Source organism: Antechinus flavipes, chromosome 4 (genome assembly GCF_016432865.1).
Source record: "Antechinus flavipes isolate AdamAnt ecotype Samford, QLD, Australia chromosome 4, AdamAnt_v2, whole genome shotgun sequence".
NCBI lineage: Eukaryota > Metazoa > Chordata > Mammalia > Dasyuromorphia > Dasyuridae > Antechinus > Antechinus flavipes.
The window spans coordinates 295,674,921-295,700,008 of NC_067401.1; the positions used below are offsets into that span (position 1 = coordinate 295,674,921).

Sequence of the window (25,088 nt, forward strand, 5' to 3'; positions counted from 1 at the left end):
CAACTAGCAACAACCAATTAGATGCCTCCCCCTCCCCTTCTCAATGCTCTCTTACTTGTGATGTAATTTCTTGTATAAAAGCTATGTATCTTTACTACTCCTTTAGCCCTCCTACCGCGAGCTTATCTTGCGATGGGACGGCTCATTCTCCGGAGGTTTTTCAATAAACAACTTTTCTGCCTTCTACTGAGGGATCTCTGAGTAGTCATTTTGGGTAAGGGTCTTCTACATCCCTCACATTTCCATAGTATCAACAAGCTTCATTAGCTTCTTAATGCCTCTAGGATTAAATACAAACTTCTCTATTTAGCATTTACAACTTTTCATATTCTGTCTTCAAGCAACATTTCAGTCTTTATAATACATTATTCTCTTTCATTCCCTTTTTAATTCAACCAAATTATCCTTCTTGCTATTCTTCACATAGAATCTCTCATCTTCATCCATTTGTACAAGTTATCCCTCAGACCTATAATTTGTTCCCTCTCTATCACTCCTGAAATTCCCTAGCTTTATTCAAAGTTTACCTGCAAGCTATTAGTGCCTTACCTCCAAAATTAGCTCATACTTGCTTTTGTAAATTTTATTTGTAAAATTAATGTTCTCCCATCTACGCATGTTGTATCCACCAATAGCATGTATATATAGAATTTATGCTCCTTAAAAACAAGAACTATTTGATTTTTTTACTTCTGTGTGTCCTCAGATCCAAAATGAATGGCACATAGTAGTAATATAACACATGCTAATATGCTAATGACTAATAAAACAGGTGTTATTCTTAAGTCAAATTTGATAAGTATATATCCAATAGCAACATAGGAAGGAGTTACAATAAATGTACATAAAAATAGAGTAAGATGCAATCAGTGAATATAAAATGCATATTTGTTAGCTTAGCAAAAGTAGTCTTACTTTCAAGAAACACTTCAAAGATATTATATCTGAATCCTCTACACTAGGAAGTTTAGCAGATTATTAGTGATATTATAGATTACTTGTGTCATTGAAAATATGTATTTTAATCCTCCAATTGAAATAGTCTTAGCCAAAGAAATAGTAATAATGTTCTTACATTCTGTTAAACTGAAAATGAACATTTCACACACATAGAAAAGGGTTAGGATTTTGGTGATTTTTTTTTGGTGATTTTTCTGTTAAAACAATGTTAAGCAGGGAAAAGTGACATATAAAAACAAAATAAAATAAATGAGAAAGTTGGGGGGGAATGAAATACTATAAGAATTTTTGGAATATATTATGTAGGAAAGAAGAAAATTCAAAATATCCTTAACCCCAAAATACAAAGAAATTTAAAATGAGTTGTTGAAATTATGCCAGCCATTATCAGAAATGTCTTTAGTATAATGTTTGTTTAAGAAATGTGTTTGAACAATTTATAATTTCTTAGTTATCAATTTTAAATGAAATAAAATAATTTGCTTTGTTAATTTAAAAAAAAAAGAGTGGCCCTATTAGAACTCAATGTTCATTTACTTGAAGAGTCAAAAGCTGTTTAGGTCATTATCCCATGTAAAGTCAATGTTAGCAATATTAAATTTAATGTCTTTTATCAGTATTAACTTTCCCCAGATCCCTATGAGATAGCTCAAATTTAAAGCTTATAAACATAAATATTAAAATGGATGGTTGATTAGTTTCTTATTCAGCCATGAAGGACTTTTGGGAAACCTAAAGGTTGACAAAATAAAATTTCATCAGCTCAAAACTAAAAGAATTTCTGTGATCTGGAGCCTTTTATGGAAAATAAAATATTCTTAATTTAGTACTTATGCAAAAGCTAACCTGAATTCATGCTCAAAGATGAAGATAGTAGTTAGAAGTTAGAAGAAAACAAGTAGCTCATGTAAAACAAAAAAAAACCAAAAAACCCAATCATTTTATATTTTTAAGTTGTTAGTTACCCAATAGATTTTTAGGAAACATCCTAAAGGGAGCATATTTGAACAATCCAGACTAGTGATCAAAAGGCATGGGAAATTTATCAAGAATTAGTTCAGAGAGGAAAGGTCAATAGCAATGTACAGATGGAAAATAAACTTTCTGAACTACAGAGGCCTCCTGAGAATCAAAAAATAACCACAGATGCATTCATATCCTCAATTTATTTTTTTAGTTGCAAATAGAGGCTGAATCACCAGTCTAAAAGTCATTTCTATTGGGTATTTTACCTTACACATTATTACTCTTTCTGGATTGAATCTTGTTTCCATCACCTGATTCCATTAACATTTCTCTTTGAGTTTTACTGCACTAAATTTTTTTTAAAAGGAGAAGTGGAGGTGTATGTGGTATTCAGGGAGGACTAGCACCTCTAGTGTAAGGGCATGCTTTATCTTTTTCAGAGTTGTTCATCACCTTGGATGTCTACCTGTCTCTTAACTTTCCCTGGGGCTCCAAGAAACTATAGAATGTGTAGCAGCCACACCCTGTTAAACCTTTTCATCAGATGAGCTACACAAGATTAAGGGTAATCAACAGGCTTCAAATCCATCAATGAGTTATAGGGATGTCTACTCCAAACGTGAAGATTTCCCCAAGAGAACAATTTACTCCAATAGCTATAAAGGCAGCGGAAACAGGTGCAATGGAGAGCTTACTAGAGCTTGGTCAGATATCAAAAACACCATCATCTACTATATCTCAGGTCATCATCAGCCCTCCAGGTTTTGTCTTGCCACTGGATTTTAATGACACAGAAAGAGAGTGGGACTGAAGACTTTATATAACTCAGCCTTACAGAAATCCAATTCATGTGCAAGTCAAGATATCACAACATGATGTCATTATTCCAATAAACTTGGGATGGAAAAAGAGAACTATAATAACTGAATGTGGATCAAAGCATATTTCACCTTCGTGTTTGTTTTTTTGTTTGCTTTTTCTTTCTGGTGTTTTTTTCTCCTTTTTTGGTCTGATTTTTCTTTTTTAATTGATAAATATGGAGATATCGTTAAAAGTATTGTACATGTATAGTCTATATCAGATTACTTGCTGTAATCTGAGGAAGAGGAGAGGTACAAGAAGAAGAGAGGAAAAATTTGGAAAATAAAACCTTAAAAAATAAATAAATGTCAAAAACTATCTTTGCATGTATATTGAAAAATAGAATACTATTGAGAAAATATGATGTCATTAGTCTTCTTCAAAAACAAAACCCAAAAAATAACTATATGGATATGTATACATATATTGTATTTAACATATACTTTGACATTTTTAACATGTATTGGTCTACCTGCCATCTGGGGAAGGGGGTAGGGAGAAAGAGGGGAAAAATTGGAACAAAAGGTTTTGCAATTGTCAATGCTGAAAAATTACCCATGCATATATCTTGTTAATAAAAAGCTATAATTAAAAAAAAAGAAAACAAAGCTCAAACAACACTAGATAAATGTGTGTATACCTACCCCAATTCTCCTGTGTTCGAATCCCTTATCACCAATTGCTTATTGGATATTTCAAACTGGATGTCTCAAAAGTATCTCAAATTTCCCCCCATCCAAACAGAATTCATTATCTTACTCTAGAAACCTCCTTCCCAATTCAGTCAAGAGTGCCACCATCTTTCTCAACAGGGAGGTTCACAAAACACAGTCATCTCTGACTTCTTGCTGTTCCTCACCTGGCAAATCCAATCATATACCAAACCTGGTTAATTGCACCTTCACATCTCTCATTAATGCCTTTTTTTGTTTGTTCAAACAGTCACCCTTTTGGTTCAGGTTCTTATCACCTCTCACCTAGACTAATGCAATTGCTTCCTAATTGCTCTCTCCCCTCCATTCTGTTTTACAAACAGCTGCCAGAATGATTTTCCTTTAAAAAAAAAAAAGACTGAGCATATCTCATCCTTGCTTATCAAACTCCAATGGCTCCATTTTACTCTTGGATCAAATATTATCTCCTCTGTTTGACATTTAAAGTCCTTCACAATCTTTTCAATTCAATCTCTCAAGAACCCTAACTTCCTTCAAATTTTTGTTAAAGTTCCACCCCCTAGGCCTTTCCTGACCCTTGCCAGTTCCCTCATCCATTACCTGGTATTTATTGTGCATATCTCTTGAAAAATAGTTATATGTATCTGTCTTTGCTGATAGAACATAAGCTCCTTGAAGGTAGAGACATTCAATTTTGCCCTTTTCCTTTATATTCCCCAATATCTAAAATGATGATGACTGGCTTGATGATTAACTTCAGTTCTCCCCTACACATAAATGCAGTTTCTCCCATCCTTTGTTCTAAAATCTAACAGCTGAATTTCTACTTTAAAAAATAACTAATTACATTCATTCACTTAATTTCATTTTGGTACAGAAATAAAACAAATTTATTTTTAAAGATATAAAGGACCTTAGAAATCATGTAAGTCAACTCCAAATTTAGTCAAGAAAGTGCAAGTCTCACCCTTTGCTCTTCTTTATCTTATTCCAATTTCCCAATAGAAAGATGATGCTGCTTTCTTACTAAGCTACACAATTTTCTTCATAACATAAATGCACCCCCATGACTTCTACTAAATTGACATTTTATATGAATCTATGTAGTTAGTGGGCCCTAAGCAATGGGCTTTAACTCCTAAGCTGTTGTGAATAGAGAGCAGAGCAGCTACACTGGAAAGAATGGTGCATTGCCCTCCTTGTATTCCATTTTTCTCCCAGTGCCACGTCTGTTTCTCTTCTAAACAAAATTCAGTGATTTCATGGGGAGTCCCATCCAGCTTCTTTTTTTTCCTTTAGGAAAGTAGTGAATCTGTTTGTTGGAAACCCACTATTGTGACTAAATGGCTGGTTTCCAAAGAGGATAATAAAAGTACAGAAAAACACAATACTAAGTAACTAAGTTCCTGAAACTTTTTTTGACTGAATCTAGTAATTCCCCCCAAAAATATGAATTCTACACACCTCCCCCAAATGTCATTTTCTATAATTGCCTGACCTAACACTGCAGAAAGAGATGGTCAGATTTGGGATTCGTTTATTTACCCAGAAAGACTATGAGAGATCTATTAAAAATCATTGAATTTGAAACTTGGATTTATGATGGTTCTAGGAAGTTCTATCAATAGAATCTTATAAGATAACATGCAAAGATCAATCAATCAAAAGTGGTATCACTTTTAAAAGGTGGCTGGATATGGTAGGAAGAATGTCCATACAGGATTAATGAGAGAGACCTACTCTTAAATCCTGGCTTTAATATTTAGTAGCTGTATGATCATCAGTGAACAAGTCAATTGACCTCACTGAGTCGGTTTATTCATCTATAAAATGGAGATCATAATACCATTCTATCATGTGTTATAAGAATTAAATGAAATAATGTATTAAAAGTTGCTTTGCAAATCCTAAATTATTATGTAATTATTTATTAACATCATAATTATTATATAATATTTAATATATTAATGGTAATCTCTTACTAAGATTAGAATCCTACATACAAACACTTAAAGTTGTAAAGGACTCTAGAGGTTACCATCCAATACCTTCATTTTAGAGATGAAAAGATGGAGGCCTAGAAAAGTTCATTGATTTGTCCAAAGTCATACAGACAGTAAGTAAGCACCAAATTGGAACCCGGGTCTTCTGACTCCAGATATAGCACTTTTTTCCCTGCAACAGACTGGTGCTCACATAAACTAAATAAAAGTTATTTCACAACTGAAATAAAAGCTATTTCACAACTGCCTTGGACTATTCCTTAATAAAAAAAAAATGAACCCCAAAATTGAACACATTTCAAAATAAATAATCGACCAGTTTCACTCTTATGATGGGGGAGGGGGGGGAGGATTGTGGCTTTCAGTTATTCCAGTCCTGCCTGCACTTCCTCATACTTTCTAAGCAGGTGATTGGGGGAAAGGGGGGGAGGAGGGTGAGTGGGGAGAGAGAGCAGAAAAGGAGGTAGGAGAAAAGTGTGGAGAAACGAGATGAAGTTTTGGGCTACTTACGGCTCAGCCTGGATGCTCTGATCCTCAGCCACATAGTTAGAAGGAATATAACCCTGGAGCTGCTGCCCAGGGCCATCTACCCTCTTCTCCAAATGCCTGGCAAACCACCAGCCCTCATGAGAAGAATCCAGGACCTGAAGTTTGTCTCCAGCTCGGAAGCTCAGATCTTCTGCCGTCCGGGCCTGATAATCAAACAAGGCCACAAAATAGTGGCCATGACCCCTTTCTGACTCGGGGGTCTGTCTCTGGCATGGAGGGGTGGATGGGGAGACGGCATGTGGATTTTCAATCACAACAGGTTTATCCACTTCCTGGAATAAACAGGGAAGGCAGGGCTCCAAATAAGTGCAGTATTTCAGACATAAGTTCCCCATGATTTGGAACCTGTTGCCTTGCTTTTTTTGTTCCCCCACTGGGGATAAGGGCCAGGGGGGAGAGATTTTCCTCCCCCTCTCAAATCTCTCTGATCCACTTTCCCTGCCCACGCCAGGCACAGTGAAAATCAACACCAGCTTTCCATGCTTGGTTAGGTTTCCCTAACACAACTTCTGGCCAGCCGGTAGAAACTTTCCCCAGAGAAACTCTGCTTTTCTGTAATAGCAGCTGCTGGCTACCCCAGTATGGGAAGCAAGTGACGGGCAAACCCTCTCTCCTCCCTGAGGGAATGGCTTTTTTCTTCTGAGTCCAGGAAGGCAATAAGAGCTTAGTTAGGCAAATGCCAGCATCTAAGGAGAGTCATCTTGCTTTCATCCTAAAGAAAAGTTAAGCAGCGGGAAAGGGTAACTCCAGGTAAATCTTCCTAGGTCTTCTTAGGGCCCTGGTATTGCCAGAATCTCCTCCCCAGTTTCAAGTCGGCTTCTGGAGCTTGACCAGCCCTGACCCCCCGCAGCTTCTTCCTCCTTGCTAATGAATAACCAGCCTTCTGAGCTGGTTGCCTTCAACATCCTGAGCTATGTACAGACTGAAATAATTTCCCTTTACTTCCTGGTTTGCTTTTGTCTTCCTCCTGAAAGGGATTCCCATTCTCTTCAGCCCTCCCTTCTCCCAGTCCTGAGTAGAAGTTAGGCGCCCTCACCAGGGAGCTGACCTGCTCGGGCTGCTCCGGCCAAAGAGTAATCTCGCTTCATTCCCAGCCATACATGATTTCTCCCTTGCCACATTGGATGCCAGTATGGAAACTCTGCTGAGTGCCATGGTGTTTCTCCCCAACCCTGACCCACCAAAAAAAAAAAAAAAAAAAAATAGTCAGAGACAATGGTATCTATCACAGAGGAAAACTATAGATTTAAAATTGATTTGACATTGTTCCTGGCAAGCAAAGTGGGAAGGAAGTACTTTAACCTCCTCTTCTTTTCAGTGTCTGAAAATAAAAATCACCACCTGGAACAGCATAGTATCGTTCTGAAACTGAAGGGCTGCTACCTCTTTCGATGAATTGTAAAATTATAAAATCATCTAGTTCAACTCAACTTCCCCATTTTACTGATGGAGATATATCCATCCAGAGATATTTTATTTCCTATCTCCCGGCACCATTTCTGCAGCTCACAAAGACCATTTCTGTGAGTGTGACCATCTCACACACACAAACACACACACACACCTTCTCAGCAAACTCCAGGAATTGCCTATTACCTCCAAGAGCAAATATGAAATTCCGCATTTGGCATTTAAAGCTCTCCACAACCGGACTCCTTCTCATCTTTCCCATTTCATTTTACAACTCTTGACATCTTTTACAATCTTGTTCCACTAGCCTATTGCTATTCATGTAGCACTCCATTTCCCAACTCAGCACACATTCACTGCCTGTGGTCCATGCTTCTCTCTTCTGGAATCTCTTCTCTCCTCTCTTCACAACCAGCTCCTGGTTTCCCTTGCCTCCTTCAAAAAGCTCTTTTGTAAAAGACCTTCCTAAACTTTCTCCTTCTTTCTTCCCTCCTTTATTCCTTCTTTTTTATTTTCTTCCTCCTTCCCTTTCTCTCTCCCTCCCTCCCTTCCTTCCTTCCTTCCTCCTTCCTTTCCTTCCTTCCTTCCTTCTTCCTTTTCTTCCTCCCTTCCCCCTTTCTCCCTTCTTTCCATCCTTCCATCCTTCCTTCTTTTCCTTCTTTTTCTTTTGTCTTTCTTCTTTTCTTCCTTTCTTCCTTTCCCTATATATGTATATATAGATATAATATAGATGCAATCTGTATATATATTTTTGCATATTGTTTTCTCCTATCCAAATGTAAACTCTTGATTTGCTGGAACTCTGTTTTTGTATAATATTAGGCAAACAGAAAGAACTTAATAAATGTTTGCTGATTGATAAAAATAAGGAAAAGATATAATAAAGTTCCTGTTAAACTTTAATCTTGGGATTTGATAATTCCTTTAGCTTAATTCACATATTAGATCATAGACAGCTGGAAGAAAACTTAGAAGTCATCTAGTTTCCAAGCCTATTATTTCATAAATGAGGAATTTGAGGCCCAGAGTAGGACTAATTCTCACAAATTCAAGGTTATGAATTCAGTTAACTTTCTTTTCCATGGTCATAAACTCTATTAAAGCTACACCTTGGCATAACTATGTCATAATTGTCATGAGCAAAATGAGGTAGGGCAGTAAAAATGGATCAGAACAGAACTATCTCCAATATTGGGAAAACAATTCAAAGCCCAAGTCCTCTCACCGATTGACCAGGTTTTTGGCTGGGTTTTTTTTTTTTTTTTCATATAAAGAGATAATCAAAGACATTTATTAAGTTCCTACTATGTGCCAGGCTCTGTACTGGACCCTGGGGATCAAAATAAAATTGTCTTTGTCATCAAAGAATTTATATTAGATAGTAAAAGAAATTATGCACAAATATAAATATATACCAAATAATTTTACACAAAATATGTGCATAATAAATACAAGGTAATTTTAGGAGGAAGAACTCATTAATAATCAGAAAAAGTCTCCTATAAAAGATAAAGTCTGAAATGAACTTAAAAAAGACACAGAATCTTAAATTATGGAATGAGAAAGGAGTGTAACCCAGGCATGGAGGACAACCTAAGTAAAATCATCCCATCCAAGAGATGGAATGTCAAGCACCAACCACAAGAAAGCCTATTTGGCTAGACTGAGTAGTGTATGAAGGGAAACCATTAATAATAAAACTGGAAAGATAAATAGGGGCTAGTTGAGATCTTTGACAAATTCTATACCTATCTATGTAGAATAATGCCTCGCTTTAAATTATTATATCTTATGAATTTCCCCAAATCATTAGCTAGTATAAAATAGCTATAAAGCTACACACACACACAAAAAAAAAAAATTAGTACTGAGTATGATACCAAAAAATAGTATATTTACAACAGCAATTCTTGTGGATGTTAGAGATGAACCTTTTGTGAATATTAATAATGTCAGCACTACTTCAATGCTGGAACAAAATGAAGCATTCATCAGGTAATGAACACTTAACAAAAGAGACTTACTTAGCCCTAATATTAAAAGTTTATATAGTAGTCCTTAGCTCAGGTAGATATGGACCCACTTATCTCTATATGGCACCAAGTCTTATCATTAAAGTGTAGATAATTTAAGTGGTACCTCAAACATCCACCAAGTTAGGAAAGCACTTATTCCCACTGACTGGGACCATTTAGGTCCTCTGGTGACCAGAAAGCCAGAAAGTTCATCAAAGGAGACTTTGCTCCATCCCTGAGCCACTAACCCATGTGATATGAGAGAATGTTAGTACATACTGGTCCTATAGCATACTTCCCATATTAGCAAAGTCCTAAAATTCTTCTAGAGCACCTTTTATCATTAGGTGTTTTCATTATTCATATTAGACAATTTTCCTAGCATAGGACAGAGCAAAAAGAAAATATATATGTGTGTGTGTGTGTGTGTGTGTGTGTGTGTGTGTGTGTGTGTAGCCATCTTGCAAAGATTCATCCTAAAGAAAAAATGTGAAAAACAAAAGCCATAAAAACAAGACCTTTGTTCTTCCTTCCCAAAGATTAAATCTCATACACCAACAATTTGATCCATATGGATACTGAATCTTTGCAAATCATGCAAATCTTTGAAGTCACCAGTGGATCTCCTGATTTAAGATGGTGACAATAGGCAGGAACAGCAGCAGAAAGTTCAGAGCCACAGTTCAGATTATGACACTTCTGAAATAATAATAATTCTTCATCACACATTAGCATTATCCATTAAAAAGTGACTAAAAGATTATAAATTTTAGATTCCAAGATAAAGTTGTAACTTATTCTGGGATCAAAGTTGATGCTGAGGATCTCCAAATATTACCACCTACTCAATATTATCTGGTTTGCCCATTAAACCACCATTCTTTTCCTGAGAGTCACATCAGAGAGATAGATAGGTAGATAGACAGACAGACAGAAAGAAAGAAAGAAAGTATAAAATGATGCATGTATATAATATATAACTATATTGTTTGCCTCATTAGCAGACTCCTGTTGAAGATCTGCTAGCTCTCTTCTTCCAGAATGGCTAACTAAGGACTCTCCTTCAGTCCCATCCAGGAGTTTTGAGTTGCCACCAAGTCAACTGAAGCATCCTCTTTCTTCCAAATGAATATGTATTTGCTACTATATCATATAGATGTATGTATATCATAATATATTAATGACAGTTATTCCTATTTTGTGCTTTAGAAAGCAAGATACCTCCCAACAATACTACCCTTTGGTTCCCCAAGGTCTTCCTGAAAAGAATTATGTGAGCCATAGTAGAGGAAAAAAAGCTTAAAAGATTTCTCCAGGTTATATAGCTTTTGGGGAAGATCAAGGGCTTTGAATCAAAGGCAACTTCACCAATAAAGTAATAAATAAGTACCAGAAAGGGTTGACTAAAATTATATCCTAAGGCATCAAATTCTTACCATGTAAGTTTTGCCTAAAATTGGGCCCAAGAAATCATAGCATAGCTCTCCCCTTCTTAGTGATATTGCTTCATCACAAACATGCCTTCTGGAAGGTTGGACTGACTGACCTGAGTAATAGATTCATGATGATAGTGCTATTGATTAGTTATTGATCCCTGAGATAAAAGAGTATGAATCTTCCTTTTGGGGGAAGGTTAAAGGTTATTTTGGTTGAGTGGACACAAAGATTTCAGTTGGATGGAAATGGCATTAGCAATCCCAAAATTCATATTGACAATTAACTCATTCCCCAACCTCTCCTACTCTCTTAATGACTCCAAGCTTGATGTCTAGCATATAATGCTATATAATGATGGATTTTGATATGCCCCACAAACAATTGTTTGTTACAGAAGACATAAACAAAATTCCTCCACTGGTCCTTTCCCAAGAGGAACATTTTGGTCATCCAGTTCTCTTCTCTGCAGATACCAGACTTTTTGACCATTCCCATAGCCACCACTAAGGAATCAGTGTAGATAAAGATTTCTGTCCCATTTCTCAAGATTCTTTTATATACCAACCATGTAGCCTGAAGCTCAGTCTTTTGGGAAGATTTGCCATGACGCCTAGGGTATCTCCTAGGGATTAGTGCTAAATTAATGACTAATAAAGTCCAGGTGCAAAAGTCTATTTCACAATAGATGAAGCCATTGGAAAACCAAGCAAAACAAGATTCTTCAGAAGTCAGGTCCTTATAATTGGAGGATCAGAGATGTAGTGGAGAAAGCCCAGTTAAAAGTTTCAGACTAGAGAACTTCATCTTTGACATTGTCTCAACCTCGCTATGAAAGGTACTAACACGAGGAATTTTGGCGAGTGTTTTAATTACCACATATATTTAACAGTAGAAACATCCTCTACCTTTCATATATTTTTAGAGAGAGCATTTTATATCTTCCAACTCACAAAGGAAAATTCTGGGAAAAGCATGATTGAATGTTGCAGTCATTTATTCAGTATAAACTGGGACTACATAACAGATAAGCTAAGCTACTTATTTCCAAAAGATATAGCGAGTTGGATGGAAATGGCATTAGCAACCCCAAAATTCATATTGACAATAAACTCATTCCCCAACCTCTTCTACTCCCTTAATGACGCCAATCTTGATGGCCATCTTGAAGCTCCAGAAACACAATAGTTGAGTATTCTACCCATTTAGTATCTGCCAAAAGCTCCACTTAGCCTGGTTCATATGAAAAGTGACCTAGAAAAATTGGTTTCTGTAGTATCATAAGAGTACATGTACTGGGAACTTTAAAAATCCTTGTTATCTCCTCATATTAAAAAAAAAAAAAAAAAAAGACTAATCAAGAAGTGGTTGGTTTTTGGACTTTGAATTATTTTAATTGCATTTAATATAGATCTGTTCTGATCCATTTTTATTCTCTCATTCCACACCCTTATGACGTTAATAGCAGAGATAAGATAAAAGCATGTTATGGCTATGAAAGGGGAAGTTAATTGACCTTCACAGGGTTCTAACCCATTATCTTGACCTTCCTAGAATTAGTATTAGTTTGGGCCTTAGTTTCCTCATCTATAAAATAAGGATATTGGAACTAAATGACCCCCTTCCAGTCCTAAATCTATGATCCTAGGTATGAACTAAGTTAATAAGACATTCATTTTGTGCAAGCTCTAACATTAAAGTTTAACAGGAAGGTTATTAAAAGATCACAATCACATTACTACATCCTATTCCTTATTTTATAAAGAAAATATATGTGTATAAATATGAATATATATTGAATATATATGCTCATATATGTATGTATATATAATATTGAATATATACTCAGATATGTATGTGTATATATATGCATATGCATATTTACATGTACACACATATATAGGAGAGAGTGTTAACCATCTTTACATATTTTAAGGCTATAGCTTATTCTGGACTCAACTTGAATGAAGCAGACTTGTAGGTAAATTGAAGGGAACTATCAGATTAGCCAGATTAGGAATGTATATTCTTCAAAATCTGAAAAGTGAAATAAATTTCTTGGTTACCCTCCTAGATCATGGAGAAGTAAGTGTCACCAGCTTAACTCTGTCTGTGTCTGGAATCATTTGGGGTTTTCCCATGCATTATATTCCCGAAAACTTGGTTGAGTATGTGGATTTCTTTCCTACATTCTTGTCTCTGTGGTTTGCCTTCTGAAGCTTCCTCTGGGTGATCTAGATGAGGCAGGTGTTTTAGAGAATGTCTTACAATCGGATGGCGCTATTGTCCTTGTGATGAATTTTCCTATACGGTTTTACTAATACATTCATAAGCTAGCCATTGACGGCTTTCCCTGTCCACCTCATCTTTCAAGAGCCACACACAAAGCTACCTCCAAAGAGAGAAAATGATTGACCTCTACCCACCTAGCAAGGCATCAGTTCTGTAAGTCCTTCCTTCATTCCTAAAGCATTTATTCACAGTGACAACAATATTTGCCCAAACTGCAGCTGTCAAAAATTCGGGGAGGAAGAATATATAAGAGTGTGCAGGTAAATATTTAACAATCCCCCTTAAGGCTTGCAGGGCACACATTTAAGTTTAATTGTTATTATTACTGTTTTCTCTTTCACTTTCTTAAGTCTAGATAATCACGAAAATAATGCATCAAACCCTGATTTGTAGTATTTGCAGATTTCTAGAGTTTAAATGCTGATGCTGAAATATTTTAATTGGTTCTCTTAAACCAGTTTGAGCTGGTTCCAAAACATTTCTTCATTCAAATATCCAATTTATCAAACCTATTTCTTTTAGGAAATTACCCTCTTCTCTTACAGATTCCCAACAAAGACTAAGCTACAACAAGAATTTATCTTTGTGGGGCAGGTGAGCATAACTTCCCCCATTTTAGCCACCTAAAAAAGTGATAAAAAATGGGCCCCTTCCTGAGCTTCTCATTGATTTAAGTGATTCTGAAATAATTAGTCCTCAGGAAGTCCTCAAGCCTATGGAATTCTGCAGCAACTTCTTTGAATTGGCTTCATCAGAACAAAGTAGGCTCCAGAGAGTTCTTGATTCATCATCTTTCTGTTTGAAGTTCAAACTTCTATTTGGACTCCTCAGTCCTTGGTAGTAATATCTAACTATCTCCTGCTCCTTCAGTGGAAGAAATCACCTTCCTCACAGAAGCAGTTATAAGATATAGGGGCCTTTTAAAATCCAATTTCTTCCTCACTTCCACTCTTATCCTATCTCATGGTTCCAATCTCATTAGGTTGAAGCAACATCTCTGAGTCAGAATTGGACAATCACCAGTTCCAATTTTTTTTCTTCTCAGTCTTCATTGAACAGCTCTTAAAAGCTGAAAGCTCTAGTGAATATGCTGAATCAATTACTTTCCATCTTATCATACTGGCAGTACAGCTTCTGCAGGATGGTCAACAACAACCTGAAAATGCTAGCCTTGATTCTTTCTTTACATGCCTTGACAGCTTCCTCCAACACTAACCTGTAGCTAAATGATCTCCATGTTGGGACCTACTCTCCATCTCATTGAGAAGACTCCTACATACAACTAAAAAGTATTGGCCACAGGATATTGTGGTCCTATATATGGAAATCTGATCACCATAGCTTCTATATTTGCATTTATCTCCTCCCAACTTAACCAAAATGTAAATCAAAAATCCATTTTGTTCCAATTACCAACAAAGCTGATGCTAGAATCCTGTTTTGATATTGAAACAAAATGAGGTATTCTTACTTCATTAAACAGTGAACAAAAGGGGGTTTACTTAGTATCCTAACAGAGAAAGGGCATATAGTAGTAATTAGCTCAAACAGATATTCCCCCTTTCCCATTTATCTCTATATAGAAATATGTCTGGTAAGAAACACATAGTGACTTGAGGGGTCTCATATATTCCACAACTCTGAAGAGTACTGACCATAAATACTGATACATTGTTGGTGGAATTGTGATACATCCAGCCATTCTGGAGAATGATTTGGAACTATGCTCAAAAAGTTATCAAACTGTGTATCCTTTGATCCAGCAGTGTTACTACTGGACTTATATCCCAAAGAAATCTTAAAGAAGGGAAGGGACCTGTATGTGCAAGAATGTTTGGGGCAGCCCTCTTTGTAGTGGCCAGAAACTGGAAATCGAGTGGATGCCTATCAATTAGAGAATGGCTAAATAAATTGTGGTATATGAATATTGTGGAATATTACTGTTCTGTAAGAAATGACCATTAGAATGATTCAGAAAGGCCTGGAGAGATTTACATGAACTGATGCTGACTGAAATGAGCAGGAGCAGGAGATCATTATACACTTCAACAACAATGCTATGTGATGATCAATTCTGATGGATGCAACTCTCTTCAACAATGAGATGAACCAAATCAGTTCCATTTGTTCAACAATGTAGAACCAGCTACATCCAGTGAGAGAACTCTGAGAAATGAGTGTGAACCACTACATAGCATTTCTAATCCCTCTGTTTTTGTCTACCTGCTTTTTTATTTCCTTCACAGGTTAATTGTACATTATTTCAAAGTCTGATTCTTCTTGTGCAACACAATAACAGGACATGTATACATATATTGTATTTAATATATACTTTAACATATTTAACATGTATTGGTCTATTTGCCATCTGGGAGAGGGAATGGAGTGAAGGAAGAGAAAAATAGGAACTAAAAGTTTTGCATTTATCAACACTGAAAAATTACCCATAAATAGATCTTGTAAATAAAAAGCTATGATAAAAAATAAAATTAAATTAAAAATTGATGTAAAAAAACAAAACAAACAACAACAAAAAAAAGAGTACTGACCATAAGTGGGTGGCCATCAAGATACTGCATCAAGGAAAGCTTGGCTTAAGCCTTGGCCCATCATTGGGTCAATCAAATCTTCTCTTCTCTTTATGATCTTTTAGGGAAAATCTAACTTGACCACTGGTATGTGTAGGGAGTTCTGAGAGATACTGATCCTATCACATTATATAACACATGGTTCAATTTGCAACTTGTGCATACATGTATGTGTGTGTGTAAATATATAATATATACATCTATTTGAAAATCATCTATTTAAACCTTATCATTGGTCTGCTTCAAAATTTATTGAATTCAGTATTTGATGTATTTCAATTAGGAAAAATGCTTCAGTCCTTGACAGTTGCTTCACACTTGTCACACTTGTATGTTGTCTTGGCTGGGCTAAGAATATGAGGTTGACCATATGTACTGCCCAGCCCCCACTACTACTGCTATTTCCCTTGGCCTTAGGCAGCTCCTCCAGTGAAGATTATGGTGAACAAGATTGTCAGGTTGGAGCCCACAATGCTGAAATTGTACAGATCAGCCTGCTAGTTGTGGGGCAGTTCCCCCACATCAGGGTGATGTGGCTGCAGTATAGAGTCTCCTCACTCCCAAAACAGTAGTACTGGAAAGAGCTTGGACAACCAGCATGCTCAGCAGGATGAGAACTAGCAAGAACAGGAACAACCAGTGGTGGGAGCCCAGGCAGAGGTGACTGTGCAGGGGGAGGACGCAGGACTCCTGGCAGCACTGAGCCCCAAGCACTGACCATACCACGGGCTAGTAGAGGGCAGAAGACCATAACTTCCATCTCTACAACTTGCTCCTCCTGCCCTATCCACCCCTCAAAGAAGCTTGGAATGGGTGAGGTGGGAGATGTATAAAAGTTATGGTTCCACTCAGAAAGTAAGTTGAACCAAGAGTGAAGGAGCCCAGCTGGGCTGGCTTGCTTCTCTGCAGCTGGAAGCCTTGTTTGCCCCTTTGCGGATTTGGGTGGAGAGAGATGGTTAGGCTATGGGCTGGAAATATACTCCTTATGGGAAAGATTAGTTCAGCACTTGTCATTTTCACCATTTTTTGTGCCTTCTGGAGCCAATTAACAATGAATACTGAGTATCACTGTAATGGCATCCATGGAAGCTAATGAGATCCCAAGAAAACAGGCATATAGAATACATATAGATAAAGGGTCAAAGGTCCAAGATAGAGTCTTAGAGTATGCTTATAGCTATGTGCAGAATTTGGATAGCTATCCAGAAAAGGAGACTAAAAAAGTTAGAAAGTTAGAAAGTTTGACTTTAGAGTCAAAAAGTTAGAAAGATGACTAAAAGAGAACAATATCTAGAGAGGAGAGCATGTATCAGAAGAAATTGTTACCAATAGTACCAAACACTGCAGAGAGTTTTAAAAGATGTGAATTAATAAGTGATTGAGGTTAATATGAATACAGAATACTTGTCAAGTCATCCTACAAAAATATCTTTAATTTCTTTGGGAATATAATGAATAAAGGACTATTTGACATTTTTTATGTTTCTGTATTTGATGATAAAATCTATAAGTATTTTGTATTTTAAGACTTCTGTGGTAGAGAAAATAAACAACTATCCTATATTGGACATAAAGTGCCTTTCAATAAATATTTTAGGAGACCCCAAACATATGAAGTACCTAAGCTTTATTTTTAGAGATTTCTCTGGAGTTACTTCAGGATAAAGATAAATCCAGAGAAAGATAAACCCGATTCCACTCTCTGGGTTCAGTTTTCATCCCCCTTACAATGAATCCATATGCATAAGAACCTAAAAAGAATAGTGTCTTGCAAGAAGAGACCCTATGAAGTGCCAGATACATAAAAATCCCAAAGTAGATAGTAGAATCATACACATCATATTGGAAGAGTAGCCCCCAAAAGATATTTTTAACTATAATCAAGTTTGTTGTTTGTTTTGTCCATATTTCATTCTAAAGAGAATGATATGCCAAAAGAAAGTAAATTTATTTTGAAAATTTATCAGTAGTGCATTCCAAAAAAAGTTAGGTAAAGTTGGGAGTCATGATTAGAAAAAAGAAGACTATGAAAGTAAAAAATGTTTTTGCTAGAAATGACATGCTAGCAACCTCAAAAGCAGTGATAGATCCACCATAAGGGAAGAACCTATCTTGATAAGAATATTTGTCAATGATTAGGATAAATCATATTCTCAGACTGAGTAGATCTGGCATAATGGTATGATGGAAAGAGTACTGGATTTGACATATGACATGAGTAAAAATTTTGCATTTATTATTTTGCTTCCTATATGACATTTGAGTAAGTCATTCAAACTTTCTGAGTCTCACTTCATCTATAAAATGAACAAAATGGTTTCCAAGGTCACTTCCAGCTCTAAATCCATGCTTTTATGGAAAATCCAGTATTATCACTACCTGGAACAAAAAAATAAATAGAAGTAGCAATATCCTACCAGCCACTCTGAGGGATTCTTGAATTGATTGATTGAGAAAATGAATAAAAAATATGAAAACATACAAATCCATAATTGAGATAACGCTTGCACTCAAAGAGCTCACATTCAAATAGGGAAGACAATACCTAAAATGGTTAGAGGTGATTTGGTCTAGGAAATCACAAGAGTGACAAGTGGAGCCATTGGGATATATATTGATATGCCCTTTTAAAGTCTCAGTGGCAATACTGATTTTATTCCCAGAGCAAATGTTGGAGAGTTGGAAGGAGTTAACAGCAAAGAGGCAAGACAGAAAGCAATAAAATGACTTGGATAGATGGCTAGGTTAGATGTAAAGCACAGAGCAATCTAGAGTACAGAGGATATACTCATGCATTTATCAATCAGGACAGCATAGAAAAAAATAACTGAATGTCATATCTTGGGCATAACTGAGGGCATTGTTCTTAGAACTCAAATAGAATAAGGACTGTGCTAGCAAAGGAAGACGTCAAGAAGACCAGAATGGGTAGTTAGATAAGATATGATGATATATTTCATAGGAATGGGCATACTGGAAGACATCATTTCATACCAATGATCACAAAGAGTCCTTAATTCCAAGAGAAAAATCATTAACAGAAACAGAATACTTGCTATGGAACCTATCAGGATGATTGTGTAGACTTCCTGATACAGATACTGATCCAAAGATGCCAATCAAAGTCTAGTCACACTTTCTCATTCTGGGTTACTTCTCATCCAAAACCTTTCCATAAAGTGTCTATATGTGATCTACCCAATGTACTAAAAACCTTCTAGATCTATTAACATTTTATGAGTAGATAACAGGGTAGCATTTGTATTTTCCATCTGTTATCCATCACTCTAGAATTTCTTAAAGTACAGGACAAGTCCACCTTCTTTTTTTAATAAATATTTCCTGGATGACATAATTTGCATCATTTTGCAGAAGTCATCATAGATAGTCTATTACAGGTTACATATATTCAACTTAGTTCTCTATTCCCCTTTAGTGTACTCATTTTTTTTTAGATTTGCTATAATAGGGATTCCTTGAATGTATGAGTTAGACTAAATATCCCCTAGATTTCCCTCAAACTCTCAAATTCTGTTATTCTGTGATTCTTAAGAAATTGTGGAATTCCATGAATTGTAGTTAGATATTACCATCCAGATATATCTTGATGTTTGAAAATGGGATTTGCTTATAAGACAAAGAAAACAAATCAAAAATATGAATTTTGGGAAAGAAAAGACAAAACTAGCATTAAACTGGGGAGAGCCAAGATGGTGGATTAGAGGCAGCCACCCAACTGAACATTTTTCTGCAAACAGTTTTTCAAAAAAGCTCCTTGACTCAAATTTTTGAGCAGTAGATCCAACAAAACATAAGAATAAGAAATTTTTTCAGGCTACAACAAGCTAGGAGATCAGCAGGAGAGGCCTGTAACACTGGAATGGGAGTTAACCCAGAGCGTATCAGTCATGGGCCTTGAAGATAATTGATAAACAGCACTGGTGGCAGCAGCACAGGAACTCTCAGCCCCAAGATGGAAAGGTCATCAGATGATGGTCAGAAAAAGATTGCAGGGGACCCTTTGCTGGCATTGGATACAATTGGTACTGACTGGAAACTGCTGTACATACATAATTCTGGGTGACGGTTCAAAAGCAGAGAGGAGTACTTGTGGTTGGTCATATAGAATCTGGTGTCCTGATCACAATTCCAAGGCAGAGAGAAATATTAACACTTGAAGATGCAGGAGAGCTGGATCCCTGGTTGCAGTATCAGAGCCAAGAGGAGTACTAATAATACCTGCAACTTCAAGGGAACAGGATAAAGATCAGAACTCAGATAAGAGGAGCAACAGCCACACATCTCCCCAGATCACACAACATTGAAAGCACTAAAAAACTTGCGGACTCCCAGAACTAATCCCAAAAACAGCAGCGTGAAAATATCTGAAGTTTAAGATGGTGCTCTCCCACCTCCAAGTGAGCAGAACTCAACAACTCAACTAATTCAAGAATTAGGTTGGGAAAATGAGCCAACAACAGAAGAATCTGAACCATAAAGATCTTCTATAATAGCAAGGAAGACCAAAACATAAACTCAAAAGAATACACTAATGTGAAAACAGCTACAAGCAAAATCTCAAAGAAAAGATGCTAATTGGACCCAAGCCCAACAAGAAATCCTAGATGAGTTAAAGAAAAAAATAAGAATGGTCAAGGAAAAATTAGGAAAAGAAATGAGAGAGATACAAGAAAATTTTTAAAAAGAAAATTAATAGCTTGATAAAAGAGAAATGATAAAGTATTAAGAAAACAATATCTTAAAAACCAGAAATGAAATGATCTAAAATAGGCACAAAAATTCATTGAAGATGCCCTAGAAAGCAAAAATGAGAAAAGATGGAGAAGAAAAGAACAAGAAGGGAAGAAGTAGAAAGAGAAGAAAAGGGACAAAAAGGAGGAGAAGGAGGAGGAGGAGGAGGAGGAGGAGGAGGAGGAGGAGGAGGAGGAGGAGGAGGAGGAGGAGGAGAAGGAGAAGGAGGAGGAGGAGAAGGAGAAGGAGGAGGAGAAGGAGAAGGAGAAGTACAAAAACTCACTGAAGAAAGTGATTAGGCAAGTGGAAACTAAGAATTCCATGAGATATCAAGAAAACATAAAACAAAGTCAAAAGAATGAAAAAAATAGAAGAAAATGTGAAATATCTCATTGGAAAAATAATTGACTGGGAAAACAAATAGAGAAGAGATACTTTAAGAATTATTTGGGCTACATGAAAGCTAGGATTAGAAAAGTGGCATATACATCATGCTTCAAAAAATTATAAAGGCTGCCCTGACCTGTATGTGCCAAAATGTTTGTGGCAGCCCTGTTTGTAGTGGCTAGAAGCTGGAAAACTAATGGATGCCCATCAATTGGAGAATGGTTGAGTAAATTGTGGTATATGAATGTTATGGAATATTATTGTTCTGTAAGGGATGACCAGCAGGATGAATACAGAGAGGACTGGTGAGACTTACATGAACTGATGCTAAGTGAAACGAGCAGAACCAGGAGATCATTATATACCTCAACAACGATACTGTATGAGGATGTATTCTGATGGAAGTGGATCTCTTCGATAAAGAGAGCTTTAATTGATCAAAGATGGACAGAAGCAGCTACTCCCAAAGAAAGAACACTGGGAAATGAATATAAACTGCTTGCATTTTTGTTTTTCTTCCCGGGTTATTTATACCTTCTGAATTCAATTCTCCTTGTGCAACAAGAAAACTGTTCGGTTCTGCACACATATATTGTATCTAGGATATACTGTAACCTATTCAACATGTAAAGGACTGCTTGCCATCTGGGGGAGGGGGTGGAGGGAGGGGAAAAATCGGAACAGAAGTGAGTGCAAGGGATAATGCTGTAAAAAATTACCCTGGATAGATTCTATCAATAAAAAGTTAAAAAAAAAGAAGAAGAAGAAAAATACAGTTAAAAAGAGAAAGAGAGATAAAGAGAGTAATAAAGAATGCTTCAATGTAAGAAAAAAAAAAAAAAAAAAAAGGAAAACTGCCCTGACATTCTAGAAGACATTGAAAGAATCTAACAATTATCTCCTGAAAGAGATCCTAAAATGAAGACTCCCAGAAATGTTCCTTGTCAAGGAGAAAATACTCAAGCAGCCAGAAAGAAACAATTCAAATATCATGAAGTTACAGTCAGGATCACACAGGATTTAGCCATTTCCATATTAAAGGTGTTGTCAAGTCTATAAATTTAATAAATACTTATGAAGCATAGGCCTATTCTTGGTGCTTGGACATACAAAAATGAATAAGATATTATCCTTGCCCTTATAACAGACCCATAGATAAATTTAATAAAATTTCAAGATGCACGATTTAATATAGTAATGTCAAAAAGAAAGTGAAGATGTGCTAAAAAAAAAAAAAAAACTAGATGTTTCATGAAGAAAGCAGTGAGTCTCTTGTCCTAAAAGGATGAATATAATTTCATCTGTCATAGATGGAGTCATAAAAGATGGCATGAACAAAAGAAACAGAGATAAAAAGTGGGAGTCTAGCTCTAAACACAGTGAGTGTTTGGCAAAAGCTTAGTATATGACTGGAAAAGTAGATTAAAGATAGACTCTAGGGAACTTTGATCACTAGGCTAAGAACTTGGACTTTAATAGGCAATTAGGAATCATTGACAAATATTAAAATGCTTTCTAAATTGGAATGGGGACATTGGCTTTCTTCAACTCCTTCTGGGAAATCCAAGGAAAAAGAGCTACGTGTCACATATTCCAGAAAAAAGAAGAAAGGAAATGATACCTAATTGGTCTCTCCTTTTTTAACTGATGAAGCACCTGGGCTTATTATAGTGATAACAGTCACAGGGCTGAGTAGGATAAAGGCATCAAAAAGAGTTTGCTTAATAATTCCAAAATGTAAAATGCTTCCACCATTTAGCCGTCTTTCACAAGAATTTATCAGGCACTTTAGGTGATCTCTGTTGAAGAAAGATAAAAGAAAAACTATCTGTCTTTAAGTAGCTTATGTTATGCTGGAGAAATGTAATATGTATATAAATAAGTAAACATAAGTCAATTTGAGAAGGAAGACATAATTAATAACTGAGTAATTAAGGAAGCCATCATATAAGAAGTTACTTATGAGCAATCCTTGAAGGAAGATCAAAATTCTAAAAGACAGAGTGTGCATTGTGTGCATAACAGATGGTTTGTACAAATGTGTGGAGGTGGGACATGGAATGTTAAATTCAGGAAAGAGAAAGTCAGATGATCTTGCTGGAACATTTGGTTTATGCATATTGAGCTTGAAGACATCTTCATGGAAATCCCCAGACTGAAAGCCAGAACTATAAGAATGAAGCTCAAAAGAAAGTTAAGGGTTGAAGATATAATTTCAAAAAGCCATATAAATAAAGTTGATATTTGAAACTATGGAAGTAGAAGAGTTTACTAAATAAGAAAATATAGAGAGAACAGAAGAAAAGTGAAGGCAGTGCTTAGGGGGCCCTCATATTTAGAGAATGGAAAGACAAAGGAAAACTAATGAAGGGTCTGTGTAATAAAAAGAAATGAGAGAGTATGATGTTACAGTTGATATGGTGTAGGTGATCCCATTGCCTTAAAAAACGCTATTATTATAATTAAATTATTTTTTAAAAATCCTATAACAAATCAGAATATTATAAATTTTAAAAAATATATGTGAGGCTGTTTGACAAAAATTGCTGGGAAAATTGAAAATTAGTATGGCAGAAACTAGGCATTGACCCACACTTAACACTATACACGAAGATAAGATCAAAATGGGTTCATGACCTAGGCATAAAGAATGAGATTATAAACAAATTAGAGGAACATAGGATAGTATACCTCTCAGACCTGTAGAAGAGGAAGGAATTTATGACCAAAGAAGAACTAGAGATCATTATTGATCACAAAATAGAAAATTTCGATTAGATCAAATTGAAAAGGTTTTGTACAAACAAAACTAATGCAGACAAGATTAGAAGGGAAGCAATAAACTGGGAACACATTTTACAATCAAAGGTTCTGATAAAGGCCTCTTTTCCAAAATATATAGAGAATTGACTCTAATTTGTAAGAAATCAAGCCATTCTCCAATTGACAAATGGTCAAAGGATATGAACAGACAATTCTCAGATGAAGAAATTGAAACTATTTCTAGCCATATAAAAGGGTGCTCCATTATTAATCATTATTAATCAAAGAAATACAAATTAAGACAATTCTGAGATACCACTACATATCTGTCAGATTGGCTAAGATGACAAGAAAAAACAATGATGAATGTTGGAGGGGATGCAGGAAAACTTTGACACTGATACTTTGTTGGTGGAATTGTGAATACATCCAGCCATTCTGAAGAGCAATTTGGAATTATGCTCAAAAAGTTATCAAACTGTGCATACCCTTTGATCCAGCAGTGTTACTACTGGGTTTATATCCTAAAGAGATTTTAAAGAAGGGAAAGGGACCTGTATGTGCATGAATGTTTGTGGCAACCCTCTTCATAGGCCAGAAACTGGAAACTGAGTGGATGCCCATCAATTGGAGAATGGTTAGGTAAATTGTGGTATATGGATGTTATGGAATATTATTGTTTTGTTAGAAATGACCAGCAGGATGGTTTCAGAAAGGCCTGGAGAAACTTACATGAACTGATGCTGAGTGAAATGAGCAGGACCAGGAGATCATTATATACTTCAACAACAATACTATATGATAATCAATTCTGATGGATGCAGCCCTCTTCAACAATGAGATGAACCAAATCAGCTCCAATAGAGCAGTAATGAATTGAACCAGCTACACCCAATGAAAAAACTCTGGGAGATGACTATGAACCACTATATAGAATTCCCAATCCCTCTATTTTTATCCACCTGCATTTTTTATTTCCTTCACAGGCTAATGGCACACTATTTCAAAGTCTGATTTTTTTTGAACAGCAAAATAACTGTTTGGACATGTATACTAATATTGTATTTAATTTATACTTTAACGTATTTAACATATATTGGTCAACCTGCCATCTAGGGAAGAAAGTGTGGGGAAGGATGGGAAAAAATGGAGCAAAAGGTTTGGCAATTGTCAATGCTGTAAAACTACCCATGCATATAACTTGTAAATAGAAATAATAAAAAAAATAATAATCATATAATGAATATTATATAATAATAAAATAAAATAAAATATGTGTGAGAATTATTCTCCATATAAGTTTTTGCATTTCTATAATCATGAAGATACTTGATCTTTATAGAAACAAAGAAAACTCATATACTAAATTCCCAGATTTAGAGTTTCCAATGTCCTTGCCAAACCAATGGGCAATGCTTCAAGAATTTCCTGTCC

At 35.9% G+C, this 25,088-nt stretch overlaps 1 protein-coding gene across 1 annotated transcript in view; it reads right to left on the reverse strand.

Annotated features, from left to right (window-relative positions):
* FRK (fyn related Src family tyrosine kinase) overlaps positions 1-7,206 on the reverse strand; it is a 110,223-nt gene extending 103,017 nt beyond the window's left edge. Inside the window, exon 1 of the mRNA XM_051997579.1 lies at positions 5,975-7,206. Coding sequence (XP_051853539.1) covers positions 5,975-6,348 — 374 coding nt within the window. The 5' untranslated portion in view covers positions 6,349-7,206. The remainder of the gene's footprint in view (positions 1-5,974) is intronic.
* Positions 7,207-25,088: the final 17,882 nt, after the last annotated feature.